The 21,492-nt window shown below is 37.5% G+C and overlaps 2 protein-coding genes across 3 annotated transcripts; both read left to right on the forward strand.

Annotated features, from left to right (window-relative positions):
- The first annotated feature begins 2,676 nt into the window (after positions 1-2,676).
- Positions 2,677-5,279, forward strand: LOC143462584 (protein CASP-like). Its single transcript, XM_076960812.1, has one exon. The coding sequence runs from the start codon at positions 2,749-2,751 to the stop codon at positions 4,711-4,713; it is 1,965 nt and encodes a 654-aa protein (XP_076816927.1). The 5' UTR covers positions 2,677-2,748; the 3' UTR covers positions 4,714-5,279.
- Positions 5,280-7,462: 2,183 nt separating this feature from the next.
- Positions 7,463-18,394, forward strand: LOC143455431 (uncharacterized). Of its 2 annotated transcripts, none has more exons than XM_076955090.1 (34): positions 7,463-7,507; positions 8,130-8,235; positions 8,641-8,784; positions 8,900-9,124; positions 9,196-9,336; positions 9,531-9,707; positions 10,114-10,311; positions 10,433-10,618; positions 10,737-10,954; positions 11,140-11,269; positions 11,345-11,473; positions 11,830-11,906; positions 12,065-12,215; positions 12,366-12,511; positions 12,581-12,704; positions 12,847-12,971; positions 13,131-13,329; positions 13,404-13,708; positions 13,872-14,043; positions 14,119-14,262; positions 14,341-14,484; positions 14,587-14,730; positions 14,797-14,940; positions 15,157-15,300; positions 15,390-15,533; positions 15,890-16,033; positions 16,109-16,255; positions 16,412-16,555; positions 16,652-16,795; positions 16,904-17,047; positions 17,238-17,381; positions 17,468-17,611; positions 17,739-17,879; positions 17,996-18,394. In XM_076955090.1, exons 2-34 carry the CDS (start codon positions 8,166-8,168, stop codon positions 18,169-18,171), a joined length of 5,109 nt encoding a protein of 1,702 aa, XP_076811205.1. In that variant the 5' UTR covers positions 7,463-7,507; positions 8,130-8,165; the 3' UTR covers positions 18,172-18,394. The 2 variants fall into 2 exon arrangements, with proteins under 2 accessions (XP_076811205.1, XP_076811204.1); XM_076955089.1 differs by lacking the exon at positions 7,463-7,507 and adding an exon at positions 7,869-7,995.
- The last annotated feature ends 3,098 nt before the right edge of the window (positions 18,395-21,492 follow it).

Below are 21,492 nucleotides of genomic sequence, written 5' to 3' on the forward strand. Positions count from 1 at the left end.
TGGTTGACGCCAATATATTGGGAATCCCCTTCTTTTTAATCACTGTATCGGTCCACTGACCCCATTTAAGTCCTGTTTTAAGAAGATTGCGGGTAAAGTAGGGTGTTATTTTTTAAAGATTAGAGTTGTGACTTGTTGTGACGTTATTCTTACGCCAAAATCATTTGGTTTTGATACTGTGAAGATTGTGCATGGACGCTCAAAAAACTCAAATGTTTGACTTTTGGTTTCCTCTGAAAATATGACCCTTTCCGAGTTACTATTTGATTAGCAAGACTTTTTCGATCGCCTATACAGTCAGACCTCATTAATTCATATTCGGACAACTTTGTTTCATCAAATCATGAGGTCGGTTTAGCGAGGTAGGCCTATCCGGATAATCCGAATCAAAACAATAATAAGGCAAAATTTTTGTGGTGAATGTCAGACCGTACTGCTGAACTGTGATTGTAGGCCTACTGTACTTGACATTTAAGCCTATTAGAGAAGTCCTATTGGAGTGAGACTGCTGCTTTCTATGTGCGCAGGTAATTGGTTATTGTTATCGTCATCTACTACAAACGCACAAAAACTTGCATTCACAACCATTCTTTTGAAATTACAAGCGTTTACGGCATCAGGTTTGCAGAAGTTCACTCAAGTGAGTAGCACTTGAGTATATGAATCAAATCATGTTCATCAATTACATGATAATCAAAAATTCTTGAAAATATGTTTTGTAGTGCTTATTTTACAGCGGTTTAAATCCTATGCACTGAACCATAAAAACATATCTACAAATATTGGAATCTGTAGAAGAAATAATACGACGTGAAACCTAACATTTTAAGCTGTCACTCATCATCAAATCATATTGTACGTTTGAAGTTATTTTGATAGCTTCATTTTAACTTAACCAGAATATTGCCAAACGGTAACTTAAACCTATAACCTAAATCTTCCTTCATCTAAATCTAACTCCAATTATAAATCCTAAGTAACTAAAATCAATTTTTTGTATATAGGCTTCCCATTCTCCTAACCTTGTCGCCTATTTTTAACAACGGGCTCCGTGACTTACAGGGAAAAAGAGTCACTTACAACTTTTATTTTGATAGCTTACATGAAATATGAATTGATAAGTCGGTTTTATAAACCGTTTGGTACGAATTTCAAAGCTAAACCATGAAGTGCAGCTGCACTTATTGCCATGCAATGGACAGATAAAGTGAATTTGGAATCAGTTATTCTAGTAGAAATGCTGACTTGCTGCCATTATTGGAGTCGGAAGAGTAATAATATCTGATTTTAAAAATTGTGTTCGGTTTTCCATTGGAAATCTGGAGTAGAAAAGCCCTAGACTTCAATTTGGAGCATCATCATGATGATCAAATACTTGTGATGTTCACTAACGGCTTACCAAGTGTTGTGCACTGGCTAACTGAGGTTAGTGATCAAGAGGCACAATAACATTTGAGCGAGGTCTTGGTATATGTCCCACAAAATCATTTTATAGAACATTCAAGCGGTTCGTATACAGCTACTCAATCAATCATCTTATTTTTTGTCATTGGTGCAGTGGGGACAAAAAATCAGTTCTGGTTGTTAATAACATGTGCTAATGCACATAAAAAAGCGACAAAGGCTTGAAAATAGTGATGGGATTTAAATGATAACATCTAGCACAACACTAAACCACATCAGACTGAAGGATGCTTAAAATAGATGCCGTTGATGTTTGTCATTTGATCATACCACATTTATTTGATTGTAAGAGGCGACTTGTAAAGTTTGATATATCATCATTTTTGTGGCTTACATTTTTTTATTCAGACGAAATTGTAACTGCCATTTTTTGTTGGCTAAATTTTGTTGACAAAATTCTCTTCCTCTTTTTTTCTGGGTAACCGCAAAGTTTTTCACTATTCCGCAACAAGTGATTACTGATTTCATTTAATTTTGATTTATTTATTTAATCAAAAATGGGCGAATATACCTTTTTTCTCTAGTATTCACTGTGATATTCTTGCAGAGAGTATATTGCGGTTGCAGGGGCTTACTGTACCTTATTTTCTTGTGCATGTTACTACCATTACATGTGGCTTATAATCAAGTAAATATTTTAATCTCATCCGGCCATAGAGAATGTGTGGCACGCACACACAAGAAGCTCGTCAATGTGCGAATCAAACCTTTTAACTTGATCATGAAAACTTCCCACACAGATTTAAATGCTAATACGCCAGGCTACCATTTCTCGTTCTAGTTACAATCTGCATGTTGCATATTAAGTATAGGCTTGTAATTACTGTAATAGTTAGATTATTTATAAAAGTATTAACTTGCATTGGAACAAGAATTTTTCGCCTTTTGATTTGTCAGCCATTATCTGACATCCCAATTGTTGATATTCACTACTGATAAAGTTTGACATACTTCTCAGCTAGCTACCTAACTTACGTATACATAAGTATCAAACCAGGCTAAAATGATACTTTCAAGCTTCTTCGACTAGCCTGTCTGAAATTTATTTATATACAATGGGTTGAAGCCAGCCCAAAATTTCATTGATTTGTGGAAGTCTTATAGTTCTGTTTGTAGCTTTGTCTAGCACGTGTTAGCTTATAGTGCTAACCTGTTCGTTGTTGGATATCAGTAGATTAGTTATACTTTTATTCTTTGCTTACGTCATTTCAAGAACCTTTTTCATATACAATATGTTTTCTAGTGAATACAGCTCTAAGATTTGCAATAAAGGCTCCATGTACTATGGCTGTAAACATAGCATCAGTGCTGCAGTTCTGGAGGACTTTCGATTTGCCTCAAATGCAACGAAACCTGGATCAGCCAGCAACAAACATTGCAACACGACAAGATGAGAGTGAAGCTTCCAGACGAAAGCTTGTTGAACAGATGAAACTTTTTAAGAAGTCATCTACTGAAGACGTACGTAAAACTGTTGCTCCTCTGCTGAAGAGTTTCCAGACCGAGATTGACTCCCTAACAAAGCGAAGCAAAGCCTGTGAAACTGATTTTTTAAATCTTTATAAAAAGTTAATAGAATTGCCTGACCCTGTAATTGCATTGGACCAAGCTGAGAGCTACCAGAAGAAAAATCAACGTCTGAATGATATTGAAACTGAGAATCAGAAATTAAGGGAGACCTTAGCAGAATATAACAAAGAGTTTGCTGAAGTAAAGAATCAGGAAGTAACGATAAAGACCCTTAAAGAAAAAGTCAAAGACCTTGAAAGAGATACAGATAATCGAGCTCAACGTGTAATAGAAGAAAAACATGAGGAGTTAAATAAAGAGTTTGTTGAAAGAGAGAAACGACTTCATGATGCTCAGTTTGCTGCTGCCACCAAGCTCACTGAAGCCGAGCAAAAAGTCATGACCGTGCAATCTGCTCTGGATGCGTCACAGTCGGAATTATTTAATTTAAAGTGCAAGTACGATGAAGAAACAGCAGCAAAGCACGCTGAATTGGAGATCATCATATCTGACCTGGACAGAGCTAATCAAATAAATGAAATCTCTGCAAAAGAAATTGAGGCTCTCAAAGAACAACTTGCATCAAACTTTCAAGTTGAGCAAAGCGTCACTCAGCAGTCTTTTGTAGAGCACTCAATTGAGGTCTCATCAAGAGTCAATCTTGAAGTGGAACTTGCAGCAAAAGAGAAAGAAATATCCCAGTTTGTTGAAGACATTCAGCATTTGCAGTCTTCAATGATAAAATTGCGGGAAACTTCTGCAGTGAGTATTGCAAAATTAGAACAGGAAATAGATGCTAAAGTGGAAAAATGTGCTGAGCTTGAAGCAAAGCTGCAGCAGCAATCGGACTACCAAGAAGTAAAGCGGGAATTAAGTATACTAAGATCAACCGAATTTTCAGGCCTTTCAAAGGAAGCAAAGTCGCTTGAAGTGCTTTTATTGGATAAAAACAGAGCTCTGCAAAATGAAAACACTGGGTTAAGAGCAGCCAATTCACAGTTGACAGAATTTAGTAAAACATTGGAAAACAAGCTGGCGATGACGGAAGAAACTAAAATTGAACAACAGACGCTAATACATAAGTTGGAAACAGATTTAATGATGGTTCAATCTCCTGCATCTGTGGTTCGCTCTGCTGCAGACGGCTCACCCGCCCCTCCAGCTACCAACATGTCAGGAGAATTGGTGGCTGATGCCATAAGCCAATCTCCTGGCACTGATAATAGCAACAGCTCCCTCTTACTCGTAGTGTCAAGCCAACGTGAAAGATTCAGAGTAAGAAACAATGAACTTGAAGCTGAAAACTACACCCATCAACAAACCATACAAAGGCTACAGAATGAGTTGGACACACTACGAGCTGACAACATAAAGCTTTATGAGAAAATCAAGTTTTTGCAGAGCTATCCAACTTCCTCGAAAGTTCCAATTGAAGATGTTACTTCCAGCCGCTACTCCTCTCAATACGAAGATAACCTGGATCCATTCACTTCTTTTAATCGTAAAGAAAAACAACGCAAGTACATGAACCTCAGTCCACCGGAGAAAGTTACGTTAGGAATCGGCAGAATGATTTTGTCTAGTAAATTGGCTCGCACAATTTTCTTTTTTTATATGTTGTTTATGCATCTTTTGCTGTACGTTATTTTGTATAGATACGCCTATTCTGATGACAAGCGTCACATCACTGATCTATGTTATGAAAAATTTGGCCCTCAAATGGCTCCTGATAAACATTAAGAAAGCTTGCATTTCTTTATTATTTTCAGTTTTGATATGTCCTTATTGTGTAAATAATGTTGATATTTAATCTTTGTAGACAGTCCTTTGTTTCTGTTTTACATGCACTGTTCCTACCATATAATTATATTATGTTTTATGAATGAACATGTTGTTTTGACGAAACCATAACCATTGACAATGATATGCAATATTAGCAAGCAAGGTAAAAACACGAAGGACAAAAGAATACACAGCATAGCGAAGTTTCAACAGTAGCTGGTTAATACTGGTATCTCTGTAATAAATATTAAAAACATATAAAACAAGCTTCTAATAAATTTCCTTTCATAATTTGTTTTGCTTTCAATGATACGTTGCTCCGGTTTAAGGTGCATTGTTATTGTCTTATTATTACTATTAAGTTGTTGTATTGTATATTAATAATACAGTATATTGCTAAATCGGTCTGTACCGCCATTGTATTTTCCTTGCCACTACATTTACTGGATATATATACGTTGTGTTGTTATTAATTGCGTATAAACGTATATTACGGTGAGTGAATAAAGTGTAAAAAGCGCATATCCATTATTGTGAGTTCATCATAGATTATATTGATGTATAATGGCATACATTGTACACTATATAAAACGTGTGTAAACAGAATGCAACACCGGAAATATTTGCTCATAATGTGTTCATTGTTCGCAGTAGAGCTAACAAATGATTTAACAATCATTTCGTCTCTTAAGTTATATGCATAGCTTCAACTCAGACTCATCGTTGTTCCATATTTTCTTTCTGTTAAGTATTATGGTTTACACTGGAAATATGTTTAATTTTTTTCCATAGTTGCCGCTGGGCAATCAACCTTCTAAAACCTGAATGCCCAAGTTTTGCTTTGAAACAAAAAGATTATAAAAACCCATGACGCTGATTATATTATGGAAGCAAATTAAAATGCTTTCTTTGGATGTACGCTACTTACAGCGTATTGCTGTCATTCGCCTAATAACCCCTTTAGGATTAAGTGTCTTGCATTAGGTCTTGCCATGGTATAACACTTTTTTGCATGTCCTTGAGTTTTTCCAGTTACGCGTTCTACGCCACAAGACACTTGTTTATAACACTCTTTGACATCTACTCATTGCGGCGTTAATGAAGTGAAATAATAATTTGTCGATTTTAAGCCAAGAATCCCCAAATGTTGGTCGCGAGAATAACTTTAAAACTTGGACCTATCCAACGTGATTACATTGCAAACGTTTGATTAGCTACCAAATTTGGGCGGGGAGTGAATTCTGGTTGAAGTGTCGAAAGCGGGCATCCATTCAGTGGAATTTCGGTTGCCCAAGACAGAAATTGGACGCCATGGCACCCGTTATAACTTAATTCGTTGCACGCTGTTATGTAGCTTGAAAAAATAATTCTTTGAATTTTGCCTTGTTAAGCGCTGCTTGGTCTATAAATTTTAATTGCCATTTGTTTTTCAACATCATTCCGCGCTGTTACGCTACAAAATTTATTGCAAAACCTGAGATTTGTCTGAGTTGGATCAGGCTTGCTGTGCCTACTTTCTTGTCACCGAGTGCAAGATTCAGCGATAACTTCGGCGTTGTCGACCTAGTTGCGATGTTTTTTTCCTATACTCGTGTCAGAAACTAGGCTTGAGCAGTAGAGTAAGGATACCGAACAGCAAAACGACATTTGGACGACAATAGAGAAGCTGCTTGATATTTCTTGCTAATTAACTTGTTTAAGCGTATAATCTGACAGATAGTTCTGAAATAGTGTTTTGCGCAGTAGTTACCTTGCCTCTGGCAAAGTAGCACGGATTGCAACTTAATAACGATTTAAGCTGAAGAAATTCATTTAAAAGTATTTTAATACAGCGTCCTATTAAACATATCCACAAATATTGAAATCTGTACAAGAAATGATACGACGTGAAACCTAAAATTTTAGGCGGTCATTAGTTCATCAAATGATATTGTACGGTTGAAGTTATTTTGACAGTTTCTTTTTATCTTAACTAGAATATTGTAACATGGTAACTTAAACCTATGACCTAAATCTTCCTTCATCTAAATCCTAAATCTAACTCCAGTTATAAACTCTAAATAGCTAAAATCAATTCCGTGACTTATAGGGAGAAAGAGTCATTATAATCTTTATTCTGATAGCTTACATGAAATATGAATTGATAAGTTGATTTTGTAAACCGTTTAGTGCGAATTTCAAAGCTAAACTATGGAGTGCAGCTGCACTTATTGCGTTGCATTGGACAGATAAAGTGAATTTTGCAATCAGTTGTTCTAAGTAGAAATGCTGACTTGCTGCCATTGTTGAAATCGGAAGAGTAATAACTAATAATATCCGATTTTAAAAGCAAATAACCTACGGCAATAAATTTTATTTCGGTACAAACAAGATTGGTAGTTGAGTGATACAGGGCTAAAAATATTTTGAACTGTGTTCGAAAAAGTTGTTTTACGAGCTATTGCATTTTACCGATAAAATGAGCCCTATTGGCTTTTAAAATGAAATATTTTCGATAAACATGGTTAAAGGCAACCGATGTCAAAGTCAAAACGGTAATAATTTGGAAAGTAAAATATTGCCAGCAAATGTCATGGTTATAGCCTACAATCAAGAATATTTTGTGATTGTTTTGCAGAAAGTTGTTTTTGTGCCATTATATAATTAACCAATTACAGTAGCTGACTCTTACTTTTTATTCGCACAGAAATTTATAGATTTTGAATAAAAAGTTATTAACTTACATGCTGCCAGCCTACCGATATTAATAACGGTAATAACCTTTGATTACAAAAGTAAATATTTATTACCATACAGCAAATTTTTACAATCTATATGATAGCTTATACATTGCTAAATACAGCAATTGAATTATTCTGTGCAAATTTATTTTGCCGAAAGTTGTTTTTGGTCTTTAAATTTGACCGAGGTAAATATTTCTAAAATTAACTCTGTAAATTTACTTCGTTTTCGGCTGTGAAATAATGTCTGGAGAATTAGGTTTGGTAACAAAGTTCCTTGAACTTGCAACCACAAGTGATGATGATTAATCGAAATTGTTTAAAACTGGGGAAGCCCGGACTGACGCGATTCATGGCGTGATAATGACGAGGAAAGTTTTCTGAATAATCATGCGACGAAAATTGGTTTCGGCTGTTTACGTTTATAGTTCATTTACCGTTACCAGTAGCAAGGGTGTATGTCTGAAGAAATTCTGTAAGATAGCATTAATGAAAAACGAAGTCCCTTGCCTGTCAGAAGGTATAAGATACATAGGTTAATCTGTAGGCTATATAACATCTAGAATTTTGAAGTCATGCCAAAACTTAATTGCTATGGTCGCGTCCATCATGTGTAAAAGTTAGACATTAACGAATGAGTTGTTTTTTGTTTAGCCTTTATAGATATCGGCATAAGAAGGTAAGACAGAAATGAAATCAGTGAATCTAGGATTGTTGTTATCCACTTTGTGTTTTATCACCTTTCTTATCACTATACAAGGTAAGAAACTAATCTAGTTGGTAGTATTATGTTTGAGCGATAAAGCAAAGTTAGTAGGCTATACCGATGCTTAAAACGCCTGTTATCCTCCGGCGAAATAGTCTGATTATCCGTCGCATGCTAACTATAGGTTATACTCAGCCAAAAGTTTATAGTCATGCCACATGCGTTACATGCCTCACATCGAACGCAGCCTAAATTGGGTGGTTCTGATAAAGATTTAAAACATCATTGAATTGACATTTATTGAAAAGTTTCATTGGATGAAAACAAATGATTCCGGGTCAAACAGAAAGTTGGCTTTCGCCTGTTGACCATCACCGGCTTTACGTTCAAATATTGTTCTTTGTGTTTTTAAATTGAAAACTCTCACGTAAACTTTATAGACATCGCATTTATTTACAGGACAGTGCCCTAGCAGAGATACACAAGCAGCACGTGCTGTGGGAAGACCTTGCAGAAAATCGTGCACGATAAGTGCTGACAAATGCAAGGGCGCAAAAGTTTGTCGCTGTGATCATGAGTGTGGATATTCGTGTATAAATCCAGGTGAGAAATTCAAGTCATGTGTATATACATTAATCTAAAATCATAACACACAAACAAAATAAAATGCTTCCTTTCCATTATTGCCGATGATTAACGATGTATATGTTTTGTACAGAAAATTACTGTGATGAACTACCAAGCATACAACACTCGACCGGAATTCGAGTTTTTCGAAGACATGAAAACGGTTCCCTCGTGCCCGGAGCAACACCACCTTACCAGTTTGACGACGTTGCAGAGTACTTGTGTGACCCAGGCTATAGCCGAGAAATGCCTGAGGTTCAACATCTTTGCCATGGCAGGAAAAACTGGACACGGCTAGGGTTGACATCTTGCACTCGTATGATACGAATCAAGCTGTTACTTGCTGTTACATTTTTATCTTCTGTTAAAAATTTTTTCTGTTTATAGGGGCGTGTGAGCCTTATAGCTTCATTGGGGCGGAAGATAATGGAATGATTTGTGGTCGGACCTGTATAACAAACGGAGATTGCTCAGGCAATTCTTACTGCACCTGTGATGGCCCCTGTGGTAGAACTTGTATTAGTCGACGTATGTATCGCGTATTCTATCGAGCAAACAAATCCATTAATAAATATTTGAGGGTTTCTGAGCGGCAAATTAACACATAAATTTATATGAAAATATTAGATAAATTTTTAAGTTAATTTACGCTAATCTTTCACTTGCAACCTAGTTTACTAAACGTTTGAATTTACAAACTTCGTTTTTTTTGTACATTTTAGGTGTCAACTGTGGTCAGCCACCTCCTGCCAACAACGCCAAAGTTACGGTATCTGATCAAGGATTTGGTGGCATTGCTTTTTACTCATGCGATGAAGGATTTTATGTTGGGTCTGGAAATCCAACCAGAACTTGTACTGGTGGGGGGACATGGGATGGACATCTTATAACTTGCGAAAGTTAGCGAAACTATAATGTCTTGAATAAAATATTGATATTATTCTATATAGATGCCAACATATAGTGACAATAGTATGCCGATAGAACTGTATATACTAACAGATGACAATAACATATTAGTAACAAGTGGGCTACCGAATAATAAGCAGTGTTACTGCATTTAGCAATTTAGCCGAGTCATTTTGTGCCAGTTTCAATATTTTTGAACTTGTACTCCAAACTTTTTCGATGCCGGTGCTTTAGTCGTTGAACAATGAGTTTAACCTGCTCATACTTTTAATTCAACACGACTTTGGTGTCACGATGACAGGGAATTTCAGACAATGGTTGACTGGTTGTGTTGCTCGTTGGCTATTTATGCAGTATTGGCCCTTTTATATCGTTTTTTCTTTGTCCCCACAACAGGAATCACTTGCGGAGATCCCGCCCCATCCGTTGAAGCGATGGGTGGTATAATGGTCAACCATCAGCCCGGGCCTTTTTACGTTGGTGACCAAGTAATTTTACGCTGTAGGTCATTTCATCGCTTGCTAGGTGACAGTAAACGGACGTGTCAGAAAAGTGGTTTATGGAGTGGAAAGGATACCGTGTGTGACATTATTGGTTGGTGCTATAAATTACTGCAATAAGCTTATTAGTCATGCTGCGTACTGCTTGTACGAAAAACCAAATTTTTATCAGCTATAATTTTAAACTCATTGATAAAAAAGTAGTCAACTTTCAGACAGAAGATTGCGTTGTCCACATCCTGGAGTCCCAATAAATGGAGTCATTTTGGCCGGTCGAGGATTCGGCGTTGGAAGGAGGGTGCAGTTTGAATGTGATCCGGGATATACAATGACCGGAGAAAAAAACCAGGAATGTCTTTATTTTCTTCAGTGGAGCGGTGGTGGAGTACCTAAGTGCATAAGTATGATTGAATAAAACGTAAGCTGTCATATTGGCAAGGCTTAATTTTAAAGTTTTGATAGTATTATATAGGGAACTATCAAGCAAAGCCATATCCCATACACATTCATATACTGTAGATCCGAGATATCATGACGAGTCTAAAAATTCCTTGAGCAAATTGCAACGAATTACGTCAAAGTTAGAAGATGAATCTTTGTCTATAAACGTCGGTCACGTGATTGATTCAGAAGAACAAGCCAACACCGAAGTCTATATTGCAATTGACGTATCTGATGACGTTAGAACTAGCGCCTTAAAAAATTCTCTATCCTTCGCGAAAGGCAGAGTTGAAACGGTAATATATTATTACATAAAACAAATCACGTAAATAATTTGACTATAGCTAAAATACTGGATGCCTTGTTGAAAAGGACTTTCAATGTTTGTTATCAGAATGGAAATTAACAATAGATAATAACATAACCGCGTCACGGTACATTTCTTTAAACTCGTTCTTTTCTTCTATTTGATTTTTTGCAGATTGGAAGGGAAGGATTAATCAAATGCACCGTACTTGTTTACGCTTCTGAAGTAGAAGTGGCGCTTGAATTGAGGACTAGACCGATATCTCAGGTCATTGACGTTCTAAGCAACATCGTAACCGACAGACGTAAGTTTGAAATGAATCATCGTCAGCTGCAGGATTTTCTAAACTAAGGAGAAAGTCACCGAACACTCACTGCAGGTAATATACTTCGGAGAATTGGATCTCGCAGAAACACGTACAAGCTCCTGATTCGACTGAACGAAACTTTACAATTTTCTTTTGCCAAAAGTCAAGTCGGGGAACGTCTAGCATTTTTATTTGTAAACGGTGAATAAAGTTTATTAGCTGCCACTATATCACCGGAAAAATTGTGAGTTCGAAGCTATTTTTCACAGTTTCCTGTTAATGTAACTTACGTTATAACACAGTAAACTCAACTTAACTTAATATTACCTTCTAGCCTAAATCAAACTTCGTTTCAACCCGAAATAGCTAAGATCAAATTTTTGCATTCCTATTCTTCTAACCTATAGTCGTTAATCTTCAACAACAAGCTGCGTGACCAATCTATATTTACGGTGAAATAGTCACTTAATGTTTAATGAATATTGAATATGATTTTGCAAAAGTTAACTATTTGGCATTTACTGCATCTTTGTTATTGTTATCTTTGTTATGCGAAGGGCTAAACAAAGGAGGTAACGACCCGCAGAATGCTATGGAAAACATCAAAGCGACATATAAGGACGATTTGGAAGAGGTTTTCTACGATGCTGCCTACCGTATACATAAAACTATCGAAGATTGTACAACATAGATAGAAATGTTTACGTTGAAATTATTATTCTATATCTGTTGCACATATTCACAACATTGCATGTACTATCTGTGTTGTAACATACTGTAAACTGTTTAAAGGTTTATATATTGTCGTTTGGAGAAAATTTGTTCAATAGTAGAGTAAATGATCAAATTCGATCCCTGGGCGCAGTTTTTGGAAGATTTCTTCCAAACCCAAATCTTAATATGCGTAACACAAGCGGCAACAACGAAGAAGAAGATAATAAAGGTTAAAATTACATAATAAATAATAAATAAAGGTTAATTAAAGGTTCTTTCGACGACTCATATACAGTATACGCAGACTTGCAAAATTTACAATGCAAATGTCAGCGTTTTAAATCAGTAATAAAATTTGTTTTAAATTCAATCTTCAAAGATAATGGGCTATGTGGAAAAGCTGGGGATGTTGGAGCTGTAAAAAAGCAAGCGATGGTTGGTAATGTTCTTGGTGGTTATAGGGCGGGAGACGGCGCATGGCCCTGGCAAGTGCTGATAACTTTGTACCATTCAACTGTTTTCAACGTAAGTAGTTGCGATCAATTTTTGATAATTTTTTTGCTTACGCTCATCTGACTTGCCTCTTATACACAGTCGTACAGATCAAGCAGAGGTGGTGGTTCGCTTGTCAACGACCGGTGGGTACTTACCGCGGCTCATATATTTGATGGAATCGACAAGTCCGTTGAATGGGCGAGGGACATTCTAATGACATTCGGTAAATTGTCAGTTCACTTGCAATAAAAGTGGAAAATGAAACTTACAAACAAATGAATAATCTATAATACAAATAATACTTCCCTAGACCTACCTTATCTTCAACGGTGAAAATAATAAGAGCTTTTTCTTTACTTATTAAGGTCTAACTCGAAAACCGCTACACAGCACGGATCGACTACCTTCGCACGTTCAAGTATTTGATGCATCCCGAATAATAGTACATCCAAGTTACAGGACTGATACATTCGACTACGACATAGCATTGGTAACTACATCTAAAACACTAAAAGTGGTTATAGTTAGGTTTCGTTCATCGTAATTCTTTATCAAATGACATCGAAGTCATTTACCAACAACTTACTGCTTACTTTAAAAAGTAAGATTTAGTATCAGTAGAACTAATGTCATTTCTTAATTGAGGTAGATAAAAATTGGTGCAAAAATGGTGCAAGTTAGAACGAGATGGCAACGGGAAGAGGTTGACAGTGTCATTCAATATTCAACCCACGTGAAACCTATTTGCTTACCATGCATGACAGCGGGCAACTGCGCAGAAAATTACTTGAAGAAATTAGGTCTAACTAAAGAAAACGACAGTGATGAGCAAAAATGTCGCACTGAAGGTATGGAAGCGGATAAAACTATCTTTTCTTATACCGAAGTTTATGAGACACTTTACGTCTTATTCACTTTGCAGGAGATTGGTTGATTCAACGGAACGAACAGAACGACAAAAATATTTTAGCGGTGATAACTGGATTCGGTTCAACCAGGAGCATCAGTGCATTCCAAAGACACGGGCCGGCTTCCAGTTATCTGAGGCAAGGTCTCATCCGACTTAGGAGTGACGCAATGTGTGAGGAAGCACGAGATGAAATGGTAAAGGATGGCTTGCCACCAACAATTGACATCACGGATCGGATGCTGTGCGGAGTTGGAGGATCGTCGGAAAACGTGGTTGATGCTTGCCGAGGTGACAGTGGGGGACCGCTTGTTAGAGAGGTATCGATATTTATAAACTATAGGCATTATAGTTTAACTGAACAATTGTGTCATGTACGGTATGCTTGAAATATTTTTCTATAGCCACTGTTCATACAAAATATATTTCAGTAAAGTTATCGATGAAATATTTACTTGTTTCTTTACGACATTTGCCATATAGGTCAGGGATGATGAAACCGGCGAAAGCTGTTGGGTTCAAATTGGTATTGTTAGCTGGGGATGGGGATGTGGTCAAACGTTTACAATTAATGGAAGAAGAGAATTATTTCCCGCATTTTATTCAAACATATTAGCCGTCATACCTTGGATCAAGCAAAATACAGCAACAAAAAGTACGTAGGCTAAAGATCTTCTGAATTTGACAAAGAAACAGTCTGTGAAATGATTTAAATCTGTTTTTTTTTCAGTTTGGAGCGAATGGAGCCCAACAGGTCCTTGCAGCAAAAGCTGTGGAAATGGAACAACGATGCAAACACGGATGTGTTTAAACGGACCAGGTTGCACAGGTCCCAGTACACGAAACATCGAATGCAACACACAAGCTTGTCCAGGTAAGTCTCCGCATATTGTACAACAACGATTTTACTCGTTGTAGGGTAGCTGACGGCCGACTTAATCTTCTTTTGTAGTTTGGGGCGCTTGGAACGACGAAGACGGTTGCACTGTCACATGTGGAAGTGGCAAACGTTCTCAAACTCGAACGTGTGTTAATGGACCCGGTTGTGTGGGTGAAAGTAGACAGATGCTAGATTGCGTACTCGGGAAATGTCCAGGTTTGACGAAAACATTAAAAATTTCTGTTTTCATGTAACACTCGAAACATATAAATAATCTAGGAACAGCAGCATAATTATAGTATATCGCTTGCTGTTCAGAGTGGAGTGATTGGGTAGAAGCCGGGGAATGCAGCGTTTCTTGTGGCGGTGGTAAGATCTTCGAGATAAGAGCGTGTTTAGGTGGCCCGGGCTGCAGCGGGCCGAGTAATAGAAACTACGATTGCAACAAACAGGATTGTCCAAGTAAGTTCTGTTTGAAAAAAATGACCTATTTTTTCTACTTTCAGTAACAGAAAATTTTTACTTTAGAATGGAGTGCTTGGGAGAAAGCTGGAAATTGTGACGTTACTTGCGGCGAAGGACGCATTACTGAAAGAAGAAATTGCATCGGTGACTCTGATTGCCAGGGAGAGAATGAAAGGATCGTTCACTGCAATCTTCAACCATGTCCAAGTTAGCATAAAGTTGATATTATTCAATATCATTTTCACTATGTTGGCAATTACGTCTGTTTCTGTATATCTCATTACGTCTGACACAGAGAATAAATGGATATAGGTTTCCTGACGCTCTTACTCATATGGCTTGGCAAATTTAGCATTGGATTAATTTACTGTACATACAGTAGATTTAAGTGAAAGTTTTTTTATTTCCTTTGTTTGTGTATAGCTTGGAGCGATTGGATTCCAGCTGGAGGATGCAGCATCACTTGCGGTAGAGGGGACAGATTGGAGAGCCGATCCTGCCTTAACGGACCAGGATGTGTTGGTGACAACACCAGAACAATCGCCTGCAATACGAAAAAATGTCCAAGTACCGCAATGATCGCCATCGTTCTTTACTTCATTCAACCCACGTAGATTTATGGGTAAATAAGCTTAAAGAAATGTTCCTTTTTTAAGCTTGGAGCGATTGGGTATCACTTGGAGAATGCAGCGTTACTTGTGGAGGCGGAGATCTTGAGGAAGCTCGGTTTTGTTCAAATGGTCCAGGGTGTGAAGGCCAGGACAGACGAACAACACCATGCAATCCTGATCCATGTGCAGGTACTTTCCCCACACAATTTAACCTAATTAAGCAAGACTTTCAAAAACCGAGCTCAGATTCAAAGAGAAATAGGCTATATTTTTTATGCGGTCGGAAGTGTCACCACTGTTATATCCGACTGGCTATTTTTCTAAAAGACGGAAGCTACTTTCTCACGACTCACAATCTCGAAATATACCACACAATAAAAACCCAACTGCTTTTCCCACCATAAGCATTGTACAAACTCGCAAGATATTTTGGGACTATGTTATTAAAGATGTTGTCAGTCACGCAAGTTTGTTTTCGTGAAAGTATTATAACCTGTATCTAATATAGACCTCTGCTATACTTAACGTTAAAACGTTGTCTTTAGTTTGGGGCCCATGGCAAATACAAGGAGAATGCAGCAAAAGTTGCGGTGTAGGCACGATTCAACAAACAAGAGAATGTTTGATCAAGGATAAATGCAAAGAGCCTGCTGAACAAAATGTTCCTTGTAACGAACAGCCCTGCCCAGGTGAAAATGCAAGACTAAAATATAAGCAACAACTACAATTTATATGGTCATATTAGATACTTTTTTCTTTCCCAGCTTGGACCGCTTGGAGAGACGGTGGATCATGCAGTGTAACATGCGGTAGGGGAAATACTCTTCAAACCAGAGCATGCGAAAATGGTCCGGGATGTGATGGACAAAGCGCTCGCCTTGTGACCTGTACGACGTCACGTGGTTGTCCGAGTATGTTGAGAAATGCTATGATGATAGGTGTAAAACAACGTTTAGATTAGTAAAAAACAATTATTAGAAAACACAACTATTACAAGCAACAAAAATTAGTCTTAAAACAATAACAGTTTACATTATAGACTATTAACAACATTCTCATACCTAAAGGCTGGAGTCAGTGGCAGGCAACTGGTTCCTGTAGTGCACGATGCAGTGGAGGAACTCGATGGGAAAGTAGACGATGCTTAAACGGACCGGGATGTGTCGGGGACGCCTCGAGAAGGGTCAGCTGCAACGTACACGCTTGCCCAGGTATAATTGTACTCTAGACATTAGACAGACGTTACTATACAACAATTAGATTACGACTTGAGTTATTTTGTAATAATCTTGCTTGATTATTTTCAGTGTGGGGATCATGGGAAGATGTCACTTCTTGTAGCGTTACCTGCGGCTCTGGAACCTATCGCCAACGTAGATCGTGTATTAATGGGCCTGGCTGTGTTGGAGATGATGAAAGAACGCAGTCTTGCTTTCCCCGATCATGCCCAAGTAAATAACTTTTCTTGTCTTTACCATTATTTCATCTGTGATGAAATATATTAAATCGATGTATACAAATACTACAACCGGTCTTACCTTCGACTTCAAACTTATTAGCCTGGAGCAGTTGGACAACTGTTGGATCTTGCGGTAAAACTTGTGGAACTGGATATATTCTTCAGACAAGGTTCTGTATAAATGGACCTGGATGCGAAGGAGACGACAAACGTAATGTAGAATGCAACACTAAAGCTTGTCCAGGTTAGTTTGACTCTTCATTCTTTTGTATGAATGTACTGCACTAAAGTTGTTACATCATAATTAACGTACCACAACGCCTAAAATTGTTCTTTTGACTTAAATCATTAAATGCTACTGTATTGAAGGAACCGAAGGTAGGTAGTATATACACAAATGGTTACTGATAGGTTGATATTTCCTTTGATTGTAGTTTGGGGTCCGTGGAAAAATTATGGGTCATGTAGCAAATCCTGCGGCGGAGGAAAATTAACTCAAACTAGATCTTGCATCAATGGTCCCGGTTGCGAAGGCGACAATGAACGAAAGTTAGATTGCAACAGCAAACTTTGTCCAGGCAAGTCCTCTCGCGTCCTATATCTGCTTATACTGTTCAATACTCGTTTGTTTGGATGGTGTTTGATAACAATCTTTAATACACAGTGTGGGGAGCTTGGTTAGACGTTGGACGATGCCCAGTAACTTGCGGAAAGGGAAGAATACGTCAAAGGCGGACTTGTATTAATGGACCTGGGTGCGTTGGAGATGATGAACGAATCGCGACGTGTCATGCTAGACCATGTCCAAGTAAGATATTGCATAGCTTTTGCCAAAACCCTGAGGGCTGAAATATGTTTAAAAAAGCTCCAATGTGTAAATTTTGTGCGTTTAGCTTAACATTTTAAGAAAAAAATTTAATACGCATGTTTTTAAGCTTGGGGTTCTTGGTCAACTGGTGAGTGTCCTGTTTCTTGCGCGGGAGGAAAAGCAACTCGTAGACGCACCTGTATCAACGGTCCAGGATGCCCGGGACAAAACAAAGAAACTGTTGACTGCAACACGTCTATTTGCCCAAGTGACTAAATCAAACTGTTCTGTCAGCATGCAGTATTTGTTTGTAAATGAGCAGTTTCGTATATCACGTCGTTATGACGCTCGTGTGGAAATTTATCTCTTGTTTCGTTATGGCAGATACCTGGTCGCAGTGGACATCTTGGGATGGCTCTTGCCATTTTTCTGCTAGATGTGAAGACCTGCCTAGACGAGGAAGAACTTGCTTGGGTGCTCCTTGTAGTGGGTCATCTATACAAACTCGTTCATGTCCGTCCAATTCACGGAATAATAATCGTCGCGAATTATGTCCTTAAATAGTAAATAAGTCTTTGCTCAGTTTATTTGCATATATAATATAACCATATATCCCTTATAGTTTATATGTGTACAGCAATCTTTAAGCTGACTGAACATTTTATATTACTCTGCTGACTGCACCGATATTTTGTTCGCTCGTATATAGCCATATAGCTTATACCATATAACGTATATAAGAAACTACTTATACTTGATTAAAATTTATGAAAATTATCAAAACATTTGTCGTGAGTTTAGTTGAAACGATTTCCCCTATAGTATTTGCCCTAATTCAATATATATATATATACAGTACTGTATTTATATATAATAGATAAAAATCGTCTAAAAAGGTATTCATAAAACAATTTGCAAAAAAATTAATTCATTAATTCGTTTAGTTTTTAAATCCAAACTCTAAGGACAATAAGCTCTTTCGTTGAAAACAATGCCAGATTTTTCGAGATACATCTAATATGGCATACGTAAGTTTTCCACTCCGTGTAATTTTGACGTTTACTGTAAATTTAGTGCTGGGATCTATAGTAAGCACGATTTTTTATGCAATGTCATTCCCCACATCACAGTTACTCTGGTCGTCGTCTCTTAGATGCAAAGGGAGTTTCGCTTGAAGTTGTCTTTATCTGCGTGAAGTTTGTCAAAGGTAGATTGAAATACGTTTAAGCGTTTCGGATATATGGATATATATGGATGGCCATGGAACAAGCCCATAGCCTATATGGATAAGAATACGCTGGTTCCGAAGTTAATGTTAATTTTGTTTTCAAGTTATTAACAAAACCGTTTTCATAAAATTGTGTTGTGTTTAGATGAGTGGATAAGGTGTCACCGTGGTTGTTTTTAAAAATTCACATTACAGTATTTGATGATAAGCGCTTAGAATTACGTATAGGCGTCGTACTGTGGCTTTAGCTAGTCCTGGATAGTCTAGGTCTAGGGAGAAACAATACTGTGTTTCCAAACTTAGCTTTCAGTAAATTTCACAGATGCATGCACAATTAAGGGCCTATAGGCCCTATAAAAATTTATCAATAGGGCTTACGATGACGGACTAATTGTCATTACTATAGCAATTAAATATCTTCAACTTTTTCACGCACGTTTCAAACCTTCTTGGCGATTATCAACTTGCTATGGTTTTTCATCGCCACCGCGCCAATGACAGAGAATATAAAATTGAACAAGCACCATTGTTTAGCAACGTGACTTTCCTCATGCCCTCTTATATTCAAAATTTTTGCTGATGATGTCACGATGACTTCTAAATTTGCAACATATTTGACGATAATTCGTTAACCATTGCAAGTTTTTTTAAAGTGCTTTCACCAGTGAATGAATAGCACTTTGTGATACAACATCAGATTATTTTTTCTCTAGTTCCCCCTTAGCTTTTGGTGCTTGTAACATTTTTTCGTTCATCAATTGAGCGTTTGTGCTATAACACCGGTTAGCATCACACAATTAATGGTAAAAATTTACACTAGGCTACAAATAAGCAAAAAATCTGATACAGTTTTCCGTACAGAAATATAGACTCTTTTCTCATTCATGAAGCTAAGGTAAATGGCTTACGTTTTGGTGAAACGCATATGTTTATTTTATTGTTGTCTTTTTTTTCGGTGATAGTAGCCTACTTTGGGCGGCTAATATAAAAGTAGGCAATCGATTTTCATTTTTTTTCTGTACCTTATAAACAAAGGCGGCTTACAACCGAGCGCCAAGGCCTACAGCCTAAATTGGTATGCTAAGTAGGGTACTGACGATAAGGTAGGACAGCTATGTTAAGGCAGCGCCCCACAACCGATGTGTCTCGAAACGATGCTGATTGTGTCACAGTGATAGAAAATAACCACTGGAACTGTCGTTGGTGTAACCAAGGAATCGAACCGTAGTGGAAAACGGTTTAACTCCGGTTCAAGTTTTACAAAATTTTATTTTACCGGTTCTACTCCGGTTTAGGTTTGCATCGGGCGCACACATTCTATCCACTCCGAGTTTTGGTTCAGTAAACTTGCTAATACATGGTTTGCTCCGGATTCGGATGACAACATCTAGCTAACCATTTTTTAAATTTCTTCAAATACACTGCCCAAGTAGCAATTCGCTAGCTCAAGAAATTTCACCATAAGGGGGAATTTATTAGTTTAGGGCGTCTATATTTTAAATTAAGCTTAGGAAACGCATTTTCTCTAACTCTTGACTCACATTATTGTATTGAGTAAGTGGTTACATTTGAGAAAGGCTCGACTCCGGTTCGTTTTTTTATTCAATGGTTCTGGTTCGGTTTAGGTTCAGACAAATTTAATATATTGTGTCCTGGTTCCGGTGCGGTTTTTAAAAAACATCCACTCAATCCGGTTTAAAGGTTCAGTTCTGGTTCGACACCCTGGGTGTAACTGTGTATCCTAAACATACTTTTTTTCAAATGAAGTTCTTTTAATCTAAGTTATCCACGGTAAATTGAGCCAATCAGCGAAACGTTTGACTGAAGACTCGGAAACTGAGTGGTCCGCAAAAAATGTGGCTTGTGTTACGTATTTGACACACAGTGGCGCCATACCTTTGTAATACCCTTGGACAAGGCATCAACGATTTACTTGTATACATTGCTAACATTGCTAACATTGCGTATAAGCTACATTAAGTATACTTGCTCCTGTTCGGTGGACCTGGTGGACACTTCTAAATTCGGACAATACTACATAAAAAAAAATCAGAAAAACAAAAATGCGATAATTGGAATTTGCACAAAGACTAGCACGGTAACTGGGACTCGAGTGATGAGGAAGATCGCCGGGTTTAAGTCGTGCAAAGACTTTCCTTAGTCCGACGATAAAGATTATCATACCATACCATACAACAGGAGCGGGCAACTTCTTCGGTCGGCGGGCCTGATATGAGAAAATGAAGTACAGTACTTGACGGGCCGGATTAATTATGTATCATCAGTTCCTATTCTATCTTTATGTGACATCACCATTCAGACTGTTATAAGGTACCTGTACCGAATAAGGCCCGGTCCCTAATAAGGCCCATTGCTCATATTTCGCAAACCCGTGCAAATAAATGAAAGATTTTGTCCCTACATAAAAACTAATATAAATTCATGATGGTTTACCAGATTTCATCCTTGTCACGTGATCAACCGATTCGCTAGAGCACAACAAAAATTTGATATTTGCAGTTAAGGTGGTTTTGTTAATTTAGAAAAAAAGTAAGTGAGAATTTGTCCGGTTAAATGAACTGTTGTCAGCCGGCTGAAGTTTTCATGTAACAACCAACTTAGTATTGAAAAGGATAATGCACTTTTTTTTGCT

The sequence above is a fragment of the Clavelina lepadiformis genome, chromosome 1 (assembly GCF_947623445.1).
Source record: "Clavelina lepadiformis chromosome 1, kaClaLepa1.1, whole genome shotgun sequence".
NCBI classification, from domain to species: domain Eukaryota; kingdom Metazoa; phylum Chordata; class Ascidiacea; order Aplousobranchia; family Clavelinidae; genus Clavelina; species Clavelina lepadiformis.

Coding starts and splice junctions, on each gene's coding strand:
- LOC143462584 (XM_076960812.1), top strand. CDS start 2,749: ATGGCTGTAAACATAGCATCAGTGCTGCAGTTCTGGAGGACTTTCGAT.
- LOC143455431 (XM_076955090.1), top strand. CDS start 8,166: ATGAAATCAGTGAATCTAGGATTGTTGTTATCCACTTTGTGTTTTATC. Junction 13,330..13,403: donor GCAAAAATGTCGCACTGAAG/GTATGGAAGCGG, acceptor TTCACTTTGCAG/GAGATTGGTTGATTCAACGG. Junction 17,382..17,467: donor CAACAGCAAACTTTGTCCAG/GCAAGTCCTCTC, acceptor TTTAATACACAG/TGTGGGGAGCTTGGTTAGAC.